The sequence below is a fragment of the Anomaloglossus baeobatrachus genome, chromosome 5, assembly GCF_048569485.1.
Source record: "Anomaloglossus baeobatrachus isolate aAnoBae1 chromosome 5, aAnoBae1.hap1, whole genome shotgun sequence".
In the NCBI taxonomy this organism is placed as follows: domain Eukaryota; kingdom Metazoa; phylum Chordata; class Amphibia; order Anura; family Aromobatidae; genus Anomaloglossus; species Anomaloglossus baeobatrachus.
The window spans coordinates 493,016,894-493,034,688 of NC_134357.1; the positions used below are offsets into that span (position 1 = coordinate 493,016,894).

Consider the following 17,795-nt stretch of genomic DNA (forward strand, 5'->3'; position numbering starts at 1 on the left):
CTCCTGAGAGTGAGGCAAGCCCCAGGGTCCAGTGTAGATGCATAGTACTACAAGTCGCAGAATGACTCACACAGGCAGAAATGTCTTTCAAGGGCTTTACTCACATTTGATGGCAGGGTGAGTAGCCCGGGCGTAGCTGAGATGAACCAGGTGGGAACCAGGTATCCTTCAGGCTGACTTTATGAGGGTGACTACTGACTCGCCTTCCTTAGCCCTTGGTGGTTTGGGGTGACCCCGACTTTTAGTCCCTATGGGGGTCACCCAGGGAAGATGCTGCAGCCTCTCTCTCCCCTTCGTTTGCCGTGTGCTTGTTCCCCGGACCAGGCCACTCCAGCCTCTTGCCTCCTATGACCTATGGGCCCTAACTTGTGGTTACGTGGCTGCGGCTTTTGTAGTGTTGTGGTGTGGGCTTTAAGAGCCCCACACCGGCAGGTTTAGCAGAAGAAAGTTGAATCTATCCCCGCTTCGGGATCTGCCGCCCGGTTGGGCCTGGTGCTCTCTAGCAGTCTCCTTACTTCCCACTCCGTGCACTCCCTAGCTGAAGCTGGCTTTCAGGCAGCACTCCTAGTTGACCGTTCTCCCCCGTCTGTAGTCACTGCGCGGGCGCTGTTAGACAGCAACAGCCCCACAGGTCTGCTCTTCACCGAGCCCTAAGGAGTTCTCCTCTAACTGACTCACTGCCCCTCCTCTCCTGTTCTTGCCTACGCCACCTAGCAACCAGATTCTCTTACCACACCCCTTGAGAGGAGATGGAGGCTCTACCCCCTCCACTATTCCAGTGAAGGTGAAGGCTTGCCCCCTCCTGGGATCCCCAGGGGTCCTCTCATGGGTACATGTGTGAGACCTGATCACTATGCGCCTGTGTTCCACACCCCTGTCAGCCTTCTGGATTACCTGTATTGTACTGTCCCAGCATGGGTGCAGTACTCAGTGGTGCCTGACCAGGTCAGGGGCGCCACAGTTCCCCAGCCTCTCACATCACCAGGTAATAGACAGGACTAAATACACACGGCCTATAATTATCTGTATGTAAGGAATGAATTCAGTCCCTGTATGTGTCTCCTCCAGTTCTATCCAGTAAGAGGACAACACCAGAGAGATGTCCCCGTCCTCTTCTCCCACAGGACTGTAAACAAGAAGACCCCGATGTTCCTCAGGATCATCAGGTAGATGGAGAGAAGGTGCCATGAAATCCCCCTATGATGTGTAGACGGCTGTGAAGGTCTTGTGCTCAGTCTTGTTTTATCCTCCAGTATTATATGTGTTATTGTTTAGCCCCGCTAACGCTGTGTCGGTGCATTACCTTCAGGGACTCCACTCGGCTGGATCTGGTCACAGGTAGGAGATCTTCTATTTGTCGTGACGCCACTCTCAGATTTGCGGTCAGTGGGGACCGCCACTGCAGATTAAGGGTGCCTGGGGCTGATGATAGGTGCAGTCAGTTGGAGTAGCCTCCTGAGAGTGAGGCAAGCCCCAGGGCCCTATGTAGGTGTGTAGAACCACAAGGCGCAGAATAACTCCACACACGCAGAATGTCTTTCAGGGTTTTTACTCACAGTTGATGGCAGGGTGAGTGACCCGGGCGTAGCTGGGATGAACCAAGTGGGAACCAGGTGTCCTTCAGGCTGACTTGTGAGGGTGACTACTAACTCGCCTTCCTTAGCCCTTGGTGGTTTGGGGTAACCCCGACTTTGAGTCCCTATGGGGGTCACCCAGGGAAGATGCTGCAGCCTCTCTCCCCTTCGTTTGCCGTTTGCTTGTCGCCTGGACCAGGCCACTCCAGCTGCTTGCCTCCTGTGACCTATGGGCCCTAACTGTGGCTACGTGGCTGCGGCTTTTGTGGTGTTGTGGCGTGGGCTTTGAGAGCCCCACACCGGCAGGTTTAGCAAAAGAAAGCTGGATCTATCTCCGCTTCGGGATCTGCCGCCCGTTTGGGCCTGGTACTCTCTAGCAGTCTCCTTACTTCCCACTCCGCTGCTCTCTCTCTAGCTGAAGATGGATTTCGGGTAGCACTCCTAGTTGACCGTTCTCCCCCGTCAGTAGCCACTGCGCGGGCGCTGTCAGACTGCACAGCCCCAGGGATCTGCTCCTCACTCGAGCTCCCTGAACTCTACACTGCTCTGGCTCACTGCCCCTCCTCTCCTGTTCTTGCCTACGCCACCTAGCAACCAGACTCTCTTACCACACCCCTTGAGAGGAGATGGAGGCTTTTGGCCCCCTCCACTATTCCAGTGAAGGTGAAGGCTTTTCCCCCTCCTGGGATCCCCAGGGGTCCTCTCAAAGGTACATGTGTGAGACCTGATCACTATGCGCCTGTGTACCACACCCCGGTCAGCCTTCTGGATTACCTGTCTTGTACTGTCCCCAGCATGGGTGCAGTACTCAGTGGTGCCTGACCAGGTCAGGGGCGCCACATTCCCCCTTAGTTATCACCAGCACGTCCTCGGGCTGCAAGACAACATTTTAAAATGCATAAAACATTAAAACATGTAAAACATTTTTAAGATCACCAGGTACCATACATCACCACCCTCCACCCACAAGTCCGTTAACCCACCCAAAACCCTCTCACGTTGGCCGCGCCTTCAGCCACTTCTGGCAGGATGTAGAGGCGGCTTTCATGGGCTGGTGGTTTCAGGGTATACCTGGCCTGGTGGATCCGCGCCTTCAGCCTCTTCTGGCAGGATGTTGAGGCGGCCTCCACAGTTGGTGCTGACCAGGTACCCTCTTTGTGGTGGAGAGCCAGGCCCCATAAACAGGCATGCTCTCTGGTCGCAGGTGAGCCAAGGCCCTATATACGGACGGGCTCCTCCTGGTTGCAGACGAGCCAAGCCCCTAAACAGGCTGACTCTGGTGGTGGTGGTGCCCTCTGGTGTAACTATTTACACTGCGAGAGTTTGTGGCTATAGCCAGTTCATAGCCTTAAGGTTTATGGTTTTCTCACACAAGTTTATGTGGGCACATTGCTTAAACAGTAACGTTGCAAACTTTCAAACTGGTCAAACAGTAACTTCTCTTCTTACTTTACTTTTCTCTACTCCTCCATACCAGGGCTTGGGCCTGTAGGGCTGCGGCACCTGTTGGTTTCTTGATCTCTTTCATCGTCCGTAGTGGTCTCATCAGTGGGTTCCTTGTCTGTTCTTTCTCTGTCTTCATCTTCTGTTGTGACTGCAGGGCTTCTGCAAGGACTTCTAGGACATGGTGCAACATCTAGGGCATACCAGCCTCTTTCTCCCTGATGCATAGTGAACTCCACTGAGTCTCCTATCTTCAAATTTCTTCCAGGGTGTCCTCTGGGCAAATGGGCTCTCACATCCCTTCGATTGACGAAAATCCCTTCCTTCACACCAGGTGATACTATAAAGCCGTATCCTGACTTCAGGCTAAAATCTTCGACAATTCCTCGACGCAGGGGTCCTCTGATCTGTGCTTTGGCTCTTCTCAGGAACCGTTTTTCTTCTAGGTCTCTGGCCGTGACTTCTCTCTGCTCTGGGGATGGCGGTGCAGGGGAAAACTGGGTTCTGCTGCGGCGCTGTGTCTTGCAGGCTGGATTCTGCGAAGTGCAGCTTACAAGCTCCCAGGTGGGGCGGTTGGGCAGGTCTTCTTCAGCAGGAGGTGTCAGGTCTTCCTCGTCCCAGCGGGAATATGGCAGCATCTCCGGCTCTGGGACTAGCACTGCTGCTGGCTCCGGGGGCAACTCCTCGGCTTCTTGCCCTCCTCTCCCCCTTAGTTCTTCGCTGCACTCTGGTCGTGGCAGCGCTGGGGATGAGTGTTCCTCAGCTGGCCCAGGCGGTGGACTCTTCGGCGTGGTTGCTGCAGGGGTTGCCTTAGGGGTGTGCGGAGGGAGCATGTACTGGTCCACCATCTCCTGTGGGAACTTGGCCTCCATGTCAGCCTTCAGCTGCCAGTATGCGGGGTCCTCCCCCAGCGTGGGCTTCCTAGCAGGGACCTCCTTGGACTGGGGAGCGGTGTCTGCTCTGGCCCTGCAGGCCGGGATAAATGGTGATGTAGTCTTTTCTTGGCGGGCCGCGCCGGTCATGGCGGCGGCCTGGTCTTGGCGGGCCGCGCCTGGCATGGCGGCGGCCTGGTCTGTGCGGGCCGAGCCTGGCGTGGCGGCGGCCTGGATCTGCGTCGCTGTTGCGGCCAGTTCTTGGCGGGCCGGACTGGGCTTTGCAGCCGCGGTCTGAATTGGCGTTGCATCCTCGATGGGGTCCGTGCAGGTGGAGCTGGGCGTTGCTGCAGTGATCGGGGCTTGACGGGCCGCACCTGGCGGGGCTGCGGCCTGGTTCAGCATCTCACTTGCGGCTCGGACGAGCGTCGCTGCTGCGGTGGGGTCTTGGCGGACTGGGCTCAGCAGGGTGGCAGCCTGGGTCAGCGTCACACCTGCGGCACGGATGAGTATCGCCGTGGCAGTCGGACCTTTGCGGGCCAGGCGGGGTGTCGCTGCGGCGGCCTGGATTTGGCGGGCCGCACCTAGCGTGGCTGCGGCCTCGCTCAGCGTCGCCGCGCCGGGCGCCTCTTCTGAGACCGCGGTCGTAGCAGCAGGGGTCGGAGCACTTGCGCTGGCCGGGGCAACTCTGGACTCACCCATCGGTGGCACCATCGGGATCTGAGTCGTCGCCGCTCGGTCTGGCATGCGTCGCGCGGCTCCCTCCTCGTAGGTCCGAACCGCCGCAGCCATCTCCAGAAGCTCCGTGCGTCCCTCACTGAGCTGTCTCATAATCCTGGCCTCCAGCTGATCGCAGAAGATAGCAAGCTCCCGGCACCACCAGGCAGCAGAGCCTGGTTCTGGGTATCCACGTCTGGACTCCATCTCTTCTCTCTGCAGCAGCAGGCTTGTGGCTCCCTTTCCTTCCCGCCGTCTCTGGACGCTTCCGCTCTCTTCACAAGCGAGGTCAGAACTCTGCAGGGGATCTCTGGGTAGCCACACCTCTTCGTGGGCGGTAACTTCTTCCAGCGCGGGCTGCTGTTGTTTTTCAGCGCGCTTTTCATGGTGGCAATATGGCGGCGCTTCCAATTTTTCAAGCGGACCGCCCAGGCACATGGTCACCTGTCTGAACAGGTCTAGTCCTTATCCTGTTCGTGACGCCAGATGTTTAGCCCCGCTAACGCTGTGTCGGTGCATTACCTTCAGGGACTCCACTCGGCTGGATCTGGTCACAGGTAGGAGATCTTCTATTTGTCGTGACGCCACTCTCAGATTTGCGGTCAGTGGGGACCGCCACTGCAGATTAAGGGTGCCTGGGGCTGATGATAGGTGCAGTCAGTTGGAGTAGCCTCCTGAGAGTGAGGCAAGCCCCAGGGCCCTATGTAGGTGTGTAGAACCACAAGGCGCAGAATAACTCCACACACGCAGAATGTCTTTCAGGGTTTTTACTCACAGTTGATGGCAGGGTGAGTGACCCGGGCGTAGCTGGGATGAACCAAGTGGGAACCAGGTGTCCTTCAGGCTGACTTGTGAGGGTGACTACTAACTCGCCTTCCTTAGCCCTTGGTGGTTTGGGGTAACCCCGACTTTGAGTCCCTATGGGGGTCACCCAGGGAAGATGCTGCAGCCTCTCTCCCCTTCGTTTGCCGTTTGCTTGTCGCCTGGACCAGGCCACTCCAGCTGCTTGCCTCCTGTGACCTATGGGCCCTAACTGTGGCTACGTGGCTGCGGCTTTTGTGGTGTTGTGGCGTGGGCTTTGAGAGCCCCACACCGGCAGGTTTAGCAAAAGAAAGCTGGATCTATCTCCGCTTCGGGATCTGCCGCCCGTTTGGGCCTGGTACTCTCTAGCAGTCTCCTTACTTCCCACTCCGCTGCTCTCTCTCTAGCTGAAGATGGATTTCGGGTAGCACTCCTAGTTGACCGTTCTCCCCCGTCAGTAGCCACTGCGCGGGCGCTGTCAGACTGCACAGCCCCAGGGATCTGCTCCTCACTCGAGCTCCCTGAACTCTACACTGCTCTGGCTCACTGCCCCTCCTCTCCTGTTCTTGCCTACGCCACCTAGCAACCAGACTCTCTTACCACACCCCTTGAGAGGAGATGGAGGCTTTTGGCCCCCTCCACTATTCCAGTGAAGGTGAAGGCTTTTCCCCCTCCTGGGATCCCCAGGGGTCCTCTCAAAGGTACATGTGTGAGACCTGATCACTATGCGCCTGTGTACCACACCCCGGTCAGCCTTCTGGATTACCTGTCTTGTACTGTCCCCAGCATGGGTGCAGTACTCAGTGGTGCCTGACCAGGTCAGGGGCGCCACATTATACTTGTGTAATGAGAGCGGTGGAGATGGCAGGATTAGAGCTGATCATAGATGGGACTTCTCCATCTGTCTGTGACTTTTACAATATTTGTTTCAGGGTGACGATCTGCCCCATATTAATACTACAGAGACATATGTGAGGGGTGATGAGCGGAGTAAAGAGGAGATTCCTACAGATAACCGCCCAGGTGAGTAGTGACCACTAAATGCAGAGAAGTCACAGATTCTTCTCAGTCACCGGCTGTGGCTGCTTTATCAGGGTTGTAGTCCGGCCAGAGAAAATGGTCACCATTCTGCTGCTAGACCACCACATGCTCCTCCACCCAAGCTGCCCAGATTTCCTATCTGCAAAGCCAAATGACCGTGTACGTAGAATGTGCAAACAACTTAGAAAATCATGGGAAGAAGAATCTAATCAGTATGGTGGACCCCTAAGAGAAAGCGGAGGGTAATGATGCTGGTGACCTCCTAGATTCTTAAGGCCCCGTCACACTAAGCAACATCGCTAGCAACATCGCTGCTAACGAACAACTTTTGTGACGTTGCTAGCGATGTTGCTGTGTGTGACATCCAGCAACAACCTGGCCCCTGCTGTGAGGTCGTTGGTTGTTGCTGAATGTCCTGGGCCATTTTTTAAGAACCAATAAATGACCAAAAAGTAAAGATAGCTACACTCATTCAATAATAAAAACCTATAAAGACGTGAGTGACCAAGCCAAATAAAAGTATATAATCTTTATTGAAAATCATTAAAAAACAAACATGTAGAACAAACAATGATGAGGACACATTCAATTAACCTCAGGTGAACAAGAATATACAAGCAATAAATAGCAAAAGTGCATACTGGCCGTGTGTCAGAAAAACATGAACTAGTGCACCAAGGAGGGGTGCTATCAAAGTTTCTTTGAGGAACCAAGAGTCTTTAGGTAGATGAGAGAATATCCCAAGGAACCCCTGTAGTATCAGTATGGTGGACCCCTAAGAGAAAGCGGAGGGTAATGATGCTGGTGACCTCCTAGATTCTTAAGGCCCCGTCACACTAAGCAACATCGCTAGCAACATCGCTGCTAACGAACAACTTTTGTGACGTTGCTAGCGATGTTGCTGTGTGTGACATCCAGCAACAACCTGGCCCCTGCTGTGAGGTCGTTGGTTGTTGCTGAATGTCCTGGGCCATTTTTTAGTTGTTGCTGTCCCGCTGTGAAGCACAGATCGCTGTGTGTGACAGCGAGACAGCAACAACTAAATGTGCAGGCAGCAGGAGCCGACTTCTGCGGAGGGTGGTATCCAATGTAAACATCGGGTAACCAAGAAGCCCTGTCCCTGGTTACCCGATATTTACCTTTGTTACCAGCCTCCGCCGCTCTCACTGTCAGTGCCGGCTCCTGCTCTGTGCACATGTAGCTGCAGCACACATCGGGTTAATTAACCCGATGTGTGCTGTAACTAGGAGAGCAAGGAGCCAGCGCTAAGCATTGTGCGCTGCTCCCTGCTCTGTGCACATTTAGCTGCAGCACACATCGGGTTAATTAACCCGATGTGTGCTGTAACTAGGAGAGCAAGGAGCCAGCGCTCAGTGTGCGCTGCTCCCTGCTCTGTGCACATGTAGCTGCAGCACACATCGGGTTAATTAACCCGATGTGTGCTGTAACTAGGAGAGCAAGGAGCCAGCGCTCAGTGTGCGCTGCTCCCTGCTCTGTGCACATTTAGCTGCAGCACACATCGGGTTAATTAACCCGATGTGTGCTGTAACTAGGAGAGCAGGGAGCCAGCGCTCAGTGTGCGCTGCTCCCTGCTCTCTGCACGTGTAGCTGCGTGCGGTGGTAACCAAGGTAAATATCGGGTTGGTTACCCGATATTTACCTTAGTTACCAAGCGCAGCATCTTCCACGCGGCGCTGCTGGCTGGGGGCTGGGACACTGGTTGCTGGTGAGCTCACCAGCAACTTGTGTAGCGACGCTCCAGCGATCCCTGCCAGGTCAGGTTGCTGGTGGGATCGCTGGAGCGTCGCAGTGTGACATCTCACCAGCAACCTCCTAGCAACTTACCAGCGATCCCTATCGTTGTTGGGATCGCTGGTAAGTTGCTTAGTGTGACTGGACCTTTAGTTTGGTGCCGTGTTCACCAGATGAATAAACATTGATTGCTCTCAGTGGGAGAAACAAAATAATAATCTTGTAGTTGATAAAGAGACCTCAGTAGACTGGAAAGCTTGCTTTGTAATATCATTTATTATATTTTTATTCGCCATTAATAAGTATCATAAATACAAGATTCCTATTGTTTCTCACATTTAGAACAATGAATCCATCTTCCTAGTATTTTGGCATCTTATTGATGGATCTTTCTTCTGTCCCTTCTGCTGAATGTGCTGATAGGGTTGAATTATCCCATAGAGGGTACAGCCGGTCAGCCCACCCACGTGATTTCCACAATATAATTAGAATGAAAAAAAGGAAAGTAATTAACACAAAGTTCTGATATTTTTACCTTCAAGAGCCTGAAAGATATTTTGTTTGTTTAGAATTCCACAAATGTTCACTATAAAAAAACTTGTACTCAAGCATCAAAAATCAAAAACTCTGTTTTTAGTCACAGTAAGTGAATGTGCAAATAAAAAATTCCCCAAGAGGTGTAGGCAGAACCACCAAAACGAAAATAGTGATACAACCAAAATATATGAATAAAATATCACATTTTTATTGAAAATTACATAAAAAAAGAAATAGCACCCCCCGAGCAAGTTACTTGCAGACGAAACATACGTCGGGGTCAACAGCTTGCAGAATATTTTGACCATCTACTAAGGTATTCATTTAATACCCACTTGCTATTATATCATTGCGTTTATTTTACGATTGTCCCTTAGACCTTACATATGTTGATATTCACAGTGTATTTTGGGGATTCTTTTTGCACTGGCACACTTAATACAGTTTCAGTTCTCCATAGGCCCTGTATTTTACTATTCCATGCACTATATTGTTTTTTCATAGTATTATATATGGTTTTACTATGGTTATATATGGTTTTACTTGTACTGTCCCCTGTATTGCTGCTATTAGGGTGTATCCCTGTCCTGATTTTATATTCTTTGCATGTGTCACTATTGTACTGGAGCATGTCTAATATTTCTTCAGGAAACCCATCTGACAGAAGATATTGGCCCCTACAATAGTCTGGATTGCCGAGAGCCCCCGAGCCATATACTGTAATTATTCCAGATGTGTGACCTCTAGTTACTAAATCACTGACGGTGAAGGCTGTCGGCGGTCATTTTAGTAGATGTTATTGTCTATAGTCACAGTTATCTCTATAGTGGTTGTAACAGAGAAAGGGGAGCCAGCATGATCTGAAATCCATGCATCATGTAAAAATTGCTAATTCACGGATTTATTCCAACTGTACTATAATAAAATGAGATTTTTAGCAAATAACTGATCAATTTTTTGAGCTACCCCTGCCAACGTCACAGCAAATCTCAATAGGGGGGGTTCTACTCTATATTATGTATTTCATTTCCGCCTTTATCAATGGTTGCTGTCTGGCACTGGGAAGGTCAGTTCTGATATAGTCCTGGTATGTGTAGAGCTTGCTCCACATGCTGGGACCTGGGCTGCCCTTTATCCATTATTACCTCTTTTGCAACATGGAAGCGGTTATATACAGTTTACAGGTATGTGTGCTCCATTAGGTTCTGCTTTTAATTTTATCTAGGAGGCCGCATGGCACATGAAATACATAATATAGTGTAGGATCCCCCTATTGAGCTTTGCCGTGACGTGGCAGGGGTGGCTCAAAAAATTGTTCAATTATTTGCTAAAAATCTAATTTTTTTATTATAGTACAGTTGGAATAAATCCGTGAATTAGCACTTTTTATATGATGCATGCCATTTTGAGATCGTGCTGGCTCCCCTCCCTCTATAGTAGTTAGTACCAAAGCCGCTCTTATTTCATGGCTTTCCACTGCAGCCAGTTTCTGCTCCTATCCAGGCCCCATTTCTCCAATCTGACATCTGTCACTTTACATGATAACACCTTTGTAATGCTGAATCTGATCCCAGTGTCTGAGTGGCATATTCTACTTTATTAGCTGTAATGTAAGGTTCATTTGTTTTGCATTTATTTAAAAACAACTGAAATTCTCCAAAAATGTAAAAGAATTAGAAGTGATCAAACATTGCATTTGATGCTCTTAAAACAAATAGTGAAGCCACAACATATAGTCAGTAAATAGCATTTACCATATTCTGCTTTAGACTAAATGACTCTGGAAATTAGCATGGAGTGGATGTTGCAGAGTGAAAATTGCAAATCTACCATTTTAGTGGCCAACACATAGCACCCGGCTTGTGCTCCACGAGACAAACTGTGAATATTTATGTGGGTTCTTCCCTGTGGCAATGCCAGACATGTGGATAGTAGCAGTGTCTGGGTACACTGCAAGGCTGAGAAGCATCTAGGATATTTGGCTTTGGGATTTGCTGGATTGGATTAAGAAGCCATGTCTCTTTGTTATCAAGTGTCTTTCAGCTACAACCATTGTGGAAATCCTCCATTTTTCCACTGATAGAGAAGCAGTTTGGTATAATTTTATCCTACAAAATATTATTTGATGGCTTATTATTCCAATATATGAGAAGCAAAATGAATATAGAGGGTTGAACATCATGGCCTACTGGTTCCTGCTCTGAGGACTACTGTGAGATTGTAAATGGTTTTCTTGTATAAATACCGTATTTTTTGGACTATAAGACGCACTTCTTTTCCCCCCAAATGTTGGGGGATAGTGGGGGGAGCGTTTTATGGTCTGAATGTAGGGCATGGCTGCTGGGAATGAGGGTGCTGTGATGGAGCGGGTCATCGGGGGCACGAGCAGGCAGCAGCAGCGTCTGCCGTGACCACGTGGGCCCGCTCCTTACATATGCACGCCCATCCTCCCGCCCATCTCTCAGCGCTTAAGCCGGTGCTGACAGGTGGGTGGGGTGATGGGCGAGAGGTGCGCGCATAGTAAAGAGCCGGCCGTGATCACCCCTGGCAACTACAGCCTGGAGTGATCATGTGCGGCTGTATTCACTGCCCTCCGCGCGTCATCATCAGCACGAGGTGCAGTGAATCAGTGTACTCACCGTTCCCCTGCAGCACCACGATGTCCTTCTGTCTGCTGACAGCGTTGTGGGAGCCGGCCACAATCCCTGCAGCATCGCGATGTCCTCCTGTCTGCCGGCCGCGCTGTGTGGAGACTAGCGGTGCTCACCGCGATGACGTCATCGCTGTGTGCATGTGTCCCCACAGCCGCGCCGGCACAGACAGGAGGACATCTCGATGCTGCAGGGATCGTGGCCGGCTCCCACAGCACTGCCGGCACAGACAGGAGGAGGAGCGATGCTGCGTGGAGCGAGGAAAGGGGAGTATGAACGTTTATTTTTTTTCTGTGTGCCACAGGATGCAGGACATATAGCAGGATGATGGGGGTATATCAGGAGGATGATGGGGGATATATGAGCAGGATGATGGGGGATATATGAGCAGGATGATGGCGGATATATGAGCAGGATGATTGGGGGTATATGAGCAGGATGATGACATATATAGCAGGATGATGGGGGGTATATTAGCAGGATGATGGCGTATATAGCAGGATGATGGCGTATATAGCAGGATGGGAGCACATACCAGGATGGGGGCACATACCAGGATGGCAGTATATAGCAAGATGGGGCTATACCAGTATGAGGGACATATATATATATATACAAGGCAGGAGGATCATTACCAGGATGGGGTACCCTAGTAGAGAATTTGGGGACATTACCCCCATAACAGTGTCAGCAGCAGATTATCGCCCCATAACAGTGTGTCATGACCACATTTTTTGCGTAAAATTTTATTTTCCTATTTTCCTCCTCTAAAACCAGGGTGCGTCTTATGGTCTGGTGCGTCTTATAGTCCTAAAAATACGGTAATTACAATTTATATAACTTGTAATTTCTTTAGCTATGTTATACACACGTGTGCAAGCGAGAGTGACCCACTGGGCCACAGCACTGAATCAAGCAGAAAGTGCATAACTAAGCAACTACCTCATCTTCACTAGAGCCTCTGCTGATGAGGATAGGTTTGTGCTGGTCAGAAGGCTTGCAAACGGGTGTCCACTGACATAGCCACTGATCAGGATCCGGTCTTTTTGTTCCCATTGATGGACGTTCTCTTGCTGCATACCTGCGAGCTGAGGAGTTCTGGAGATAGTGGGAGCCATGGCCTGGGCAAACTGTTATGCTTGCCGGTGCAAATGGGAGTGGGCCCACTGGACTGCAGTATCGTCTCAACCAGGAGGGGTGTATCTAAGCGGCTACGTCAGCTTCACTAGAGCCTTTGATGGTGAGATTAGGCTTTTGTTGGAAGGTAGATGCCAGGTGCTACTCCGGGGAGTCCTGGTACTGCAGCAGCGGGGATTGGATACTGACAGTCACTGATGTGGTTGGGTGCAGATTTGACATCTGGCCTAAGCAGATTTGACAGCTGAAACGACAGGTACAGCAGATACGGCAGGCACAGGTGATACAGATACATGCAGCATATTTCCTGGGCACAGCGGATACCAGGATACAGACACCTGTTCAAACACACAGCATAAGGCTATGTGCGCACGTTGTGTTTTTTTACCGTGTTTTTGTGGTGTGTTTTTGAGCTTAAAACTGCATGACTTTGCTTCCCCAGCAAAGTCTAGGACTTTTTCTTTTTGCTGTCCGCAACCTGCTTTTTTTTAAGCCGTGTTTTTAAGGTGAAAAAACACCTGAATATGTCAATTCTTTTCTGCGTTTTCCACCCATGCAATGCATTGGAAAAACGCAGCAAAACGCAGTGATCAAAAACTCAGCAAAACACAGCCAAAAACGCAATAAAAAACGCAGCGTTTTTACCGATGCGTTTTTGCCGCGGGTGCGGTTTTTTTTGTGTTTTTTCTGTCCAGAAACGCAGCGTTTTCCCCTTCGCCCATGACAGCACCACCTAAGAGATAGGTTCCGCCCACATCAGGAGAGGAAACCCACTGATAAAAAGGCGGTACCTCTCCTCCACATCAGTTTGGTTTCCTGTCCTGATGGAAACTAATGTCTATTGATCATATATGCAGGGCCGCCACTTGGTCCTCTTCCTCTACTTTTTTCTGTCACTATAGACTTGACTTGTTCTCCACGGCCGACCCTTCTTGGTAGACGGGTATTACAGGCGGTGGTCCCTCCCTAAGGTGATTGGTCTCTAGAATCTCTCAGGTGGTGCTGTCATGGGCGAAAGGGAAAAATCTTAATTACTTACCGGTAATGGGATTTTCAGAAGCCCATGACAGCACCCTTAGTTCCCCCCCTATTCACTGGTTATGGGCACCCTTCGGGGAGAGTTAGAGTTAATGGTGTATTCCTTTGGTGGTGGTGTGATTAACATTTTTGTTTGTGTTTTGTTGGTCCTCTCTGGCTCTGTAAACCTACTGATGTGGAGGAGAGGTACCGCCTTTTTATCAGTGGGTTTCCTGTCCTGATGTGGGCGGAATCTATCTCTCAGGTGGTGCTGTCATGGGCTTCTGAAAATCCCATTACTGGTAAGTAATTAAGATTTTTTGAGATATGCAAAAACATCAGCATGCGCATATAGCCTAAGACTCAGCAAATAGAACAGAAACTGACAACTAGCAACCCGTATCTAAGGATAGACCACGTTGCCCAAGCACCTCTCATAGAGGGAGGATGCCTTAAATTCCTAGTGCCTCTTAGACATAAGTTGAGAGGCTGGGTTAGGGTACACTGACCCTTTAGTAAGAGGAGCACAAATGATTTAAGCACACTCCCAGGAGACCTGCCTGGCATATTGTAGGTCCTGAAAGACTGTGGCAGGGACTGTGGACATGGAAGCCACCATTGGACGGCCGGGAAGGTAAAACTGTGGGGATGCCAGTAACGGCATTACAAGCTATTTTATAAATTTATATCCTTAACTTTGAATATATTATTAAAAATAATTTTTGTTCTTGGCAGATGTCTGTACGAGGAGATTAGAGGCACAACTGACATCTTCAATTTTTAAATCAGATGACCTTGATATCACACAAGATATAACTGAAGTGAATGCCTCTATTCCAGATACACCATCATCCCTTCACAGCAAAGATCTATCATTTGATTCTTTTAAACAAGTCCAATCTTCTGATTTATCACAGTCTATTAAGAAAAATAAAAGTCACAAAATAGGCATTACAAATCAAAGTGCTCTTACAGCAAAGAAGCTGTTTTCAACTTCAGAATATGGAAAAATCCATAAAAAAATTCACAGAGGGGAGAAAAGATTTTCTTCAGAGTCTGTTATGTTCCAGAGAACTCACACAGAAAAGAAGCCATATTTATGTTCAGAATGTGGGAAATGTTTTAACCAAAAATCACATCTTGTTACACATCAGAGAACTCACACAGGGGAAAAGCCTTTTTCATGTTCAGAATGTGGGAAATGTTTTGCATGTAAATCACATCTTGTTAGACACCAGAGAACTCACACAGGGGAGAAGCCATTTTCATGTGCAGAATGTGGGACATGTTTTGTACGTAAATCCAATCTTATTATGCATCAGAGAACTCACACAGGAGAGAAACCTTTTTCATGTTCAGAATGTGGGAAACGTTTTGCAGTTCAATCAACTCTTGCTAAACATAAAAGAATTCACACAGGGGAGAAGCCTTTTTCATGTGCAGAATGTGGGACATGTTTTGTACATAAATCCAATCTAGTTATGCATCAGAGAACTCACACAGGAGAGAAACCTTTTTCATGTTCAGAATGTGGGAAACGTTTTGCTGGTCAAACAACTCTTGCTAAACACAAAAGAATTCACACAGGGGAGAAACCCTTTTCATGTTCAGAATGCGGGAAACGTTTTGCAGGTCAATCAACTCTTGCTAAACACAAAAGAATTCACACAGGGGAGAAACCCTTTTCATGTTCAGAATGCGGGAAATATTTTGCAAATAAATCAAATTTTGTTATACATCATAGAAATCACACACAGGTGAAGCCATTTTCATGTTCAGAATGTGAGAAATGTTTTGCAGATCAATAAAATTTTGCTAAACACCAAAGACATCATACAGGGGCGAAACCCTTGTGATTAGAATGAAGGAAATACTTTACACAAGTGCATCATTTTAAACATCACAAAACTCACAATGGTTGAAGCCATTATCATACCTAGAAGGTGAGAAATGGTTTAATTGAAATTTATAATTTGTTTACCACTAAAAAAAATTCACATGGGGAGAAATCATATTAAGGCTTGCTCATCATTATTGACACCCAAGAAGTTGAAGTACATAATGTGGAATATCTCCTGAAAAAAATAAATCAAGTGAAACAGCTTTTTTGTATAGAGCACTCATGTTAAATACAAAAGAGAAAATGATAAACAACAATTTAAAACATAAAACAATGGGAAGGAAAAGTTAAAAAACATAAAGCTGTTGTGACACTGGTATCGGCACCCTTTACATTAAATTGGTATGGATACAAATTTTGACTCGCCTGTGGTAAATTTCAAATGAGAATCACCTGTGATAAATTGTCAGTGCCCATGTGACATGAATTAGCCAATGAATAATGACTTTAGTATTTTAAAAAGCCACATATTAGGCCCTGTTCTTTTCTCACAATGGTGAAGACAAAGGAGCTGTCTGAGGACATCAAAACTGCTATTAATTGCAAACACAAGACTTCCAAAGGGTGTAAGGCCATCTCCAAAGACCTTGGTATCCCAGTTTCAACAGTGTGCAATGTTATTAAGAAGATTGCCAAGCATGAAACCATCAAGAGCCTCCCTGGGCATGGGGAAGAGAGGAAAATTTACAAGAGATGTATTTGAAGGTTGGTGCAAATAGAGGAAAAACCACCTTGTCAAACATTCAAAGACCTGAAGGACAACTTGGAACATTCTCGGATAATGGTTTCAACAAGTACCATACGCCACATACTAAACCAAGCAGAGCTTTTTGGGCAAAGCCAAGGAAGGAACCATTGCTGAAGAAAAAACATAAAAAGGAAAGACTGATCTTTGCCAAAAGTATATTGAGAAACTGCACTCCTTCCGGGAAAATGTTCTGTGGTTATATGATACAAAAATAGACCTTTTAGGCATTGCAAAGCAACAGTTTGTTTGTAGATGGTGCAATGAAGCTTTTAAGGAAAATAACACCCTAACAACCTCTAAGCATGGTGGAGGATCCATAATGCTGTGGGGTTGCTTTGCTGCGTCTAGTACTGGAGGCCTTGACCGTATCACATGAATCATAGGAGTAATAAGGAGGAATAGGAGCAGAGGTCGCCCAACCTGTTCCCTCATTATGGCCTTAAATATCTTGGATACAATACTCTTATTACTGCAATTTCTCACAAACAAAGCTTTAACTGTTTGCTATGTTTTCCCCAAAAGTGCTGTATATCCATTATAACTCTGTAAGGCCTGACATAACAATTTAAGCTTATCTTCTGGTTTTTTTTTTAATTTTTAATGTAGACAGTATGACCTCTTTGTCCTTTTCTTTCCTTTCCACGGCTGTTTATTTCTCCACACGAGGTCCTTGATTACATTTTCTATGATTTTTAATTCTTTTTTAAACTCCAAATTTTATTTTGAGTGCACAACAAAAATGGTGGGATGAAGTATCATATTAATGATTTTTTTAACAAAAATTACAGTAAAATGCCCCTCTTCCATTTCCACGGTTTCCCAATCCATAATGCTTGTGTAAGAATATACAGAGACAACATGTACAGAAATACTAGGGCTACAGCGACATCACATATGTTATACAGAAGAATAGCGCTGTCTCCATAGCTCTTTATACAATGACTTCTAGATCAGACAAGCTCCTCATATTTAGGCAGTTTCTATTTTACTCAGACGCTTTTTATATGAATAAGATCAGTGAGTCTCATTATACCGAGTAGAGAAGCTCCAGGGACAAAGACCCCGTCTCGTACTGACACGCTGGAAGCCCGAAGTCTCCAGCCCCGGGGCCCAGATTTTCTCATTTTTGGCTCCAGAGTTTCTTTTAGAATAAATCCCCTTCTCATACCGTCCTGTAGTAATGACTTTGTTAATCAAGTTTTGTCGTAGGGTCGTCTGAATCCATCTAAATGTTATCAATTTATGTGTAAGAAACAATAATCGTCCTACAGCAGTTTTCCCATGTGTGTTTGTGGCGCCCCTGCGGCTTCAGGCGCCACAGGGTACTGCACCTTACTTGGGGTGTAGTACCTATCCTGGGTCTAACGAAGGTCGATGCCAGTTACACCACAAAAACACACACTTGCACGGTAAGGTTGCTCTCCCCAGTGGGGACTGGGCAAGGGTCGGGTTAAAGTAGGGGGTCACTATATCAGTTTGGGTTTATAGGATGCCTCCGCACCAGGGGCTCCCCGGATCCACTGAACCGGGACCCAAGGTCAGGGATAGGCAGCCATCAGGGGAAGTTAGGAGCACACGGGAGGGAAACAGGTTGACCTAGTGAGA

At 48.1% G+C, this 17,795-nt stretch overlaps 1 protein-coding gene across 1 annotated transcript in view; it reads left to right on the plus strand.

The window, feature by feature from the left end:
- LOC142312809 (uncharacterized) overlaps positions 1-17,343 on the plus strand; it is a 30,173-nt gene extending 12,830 nt beyond the window's left edge. The window contains exons 2-4 of the mRNA XM_075351793.1: positions 1,069-1,166; positions 6,340-6,430; positions 14,278-17,343. Of these exons, the coding sequence (XP_075207908.1) occupies positions 1,069-1,166; positions 6,340-6,430; positions 14,278-15,350 (1,262 nt within the window). The 3' untranslated portion in view covers positions 15,351-17,343. The remainder of the gene's footprint in view (positions 1-1,068; positions 1,167-6,339; positions 6,431-14,277) is intronic.
- Positions 17,344-17,795: the final 452 nt, after the last annotated feature.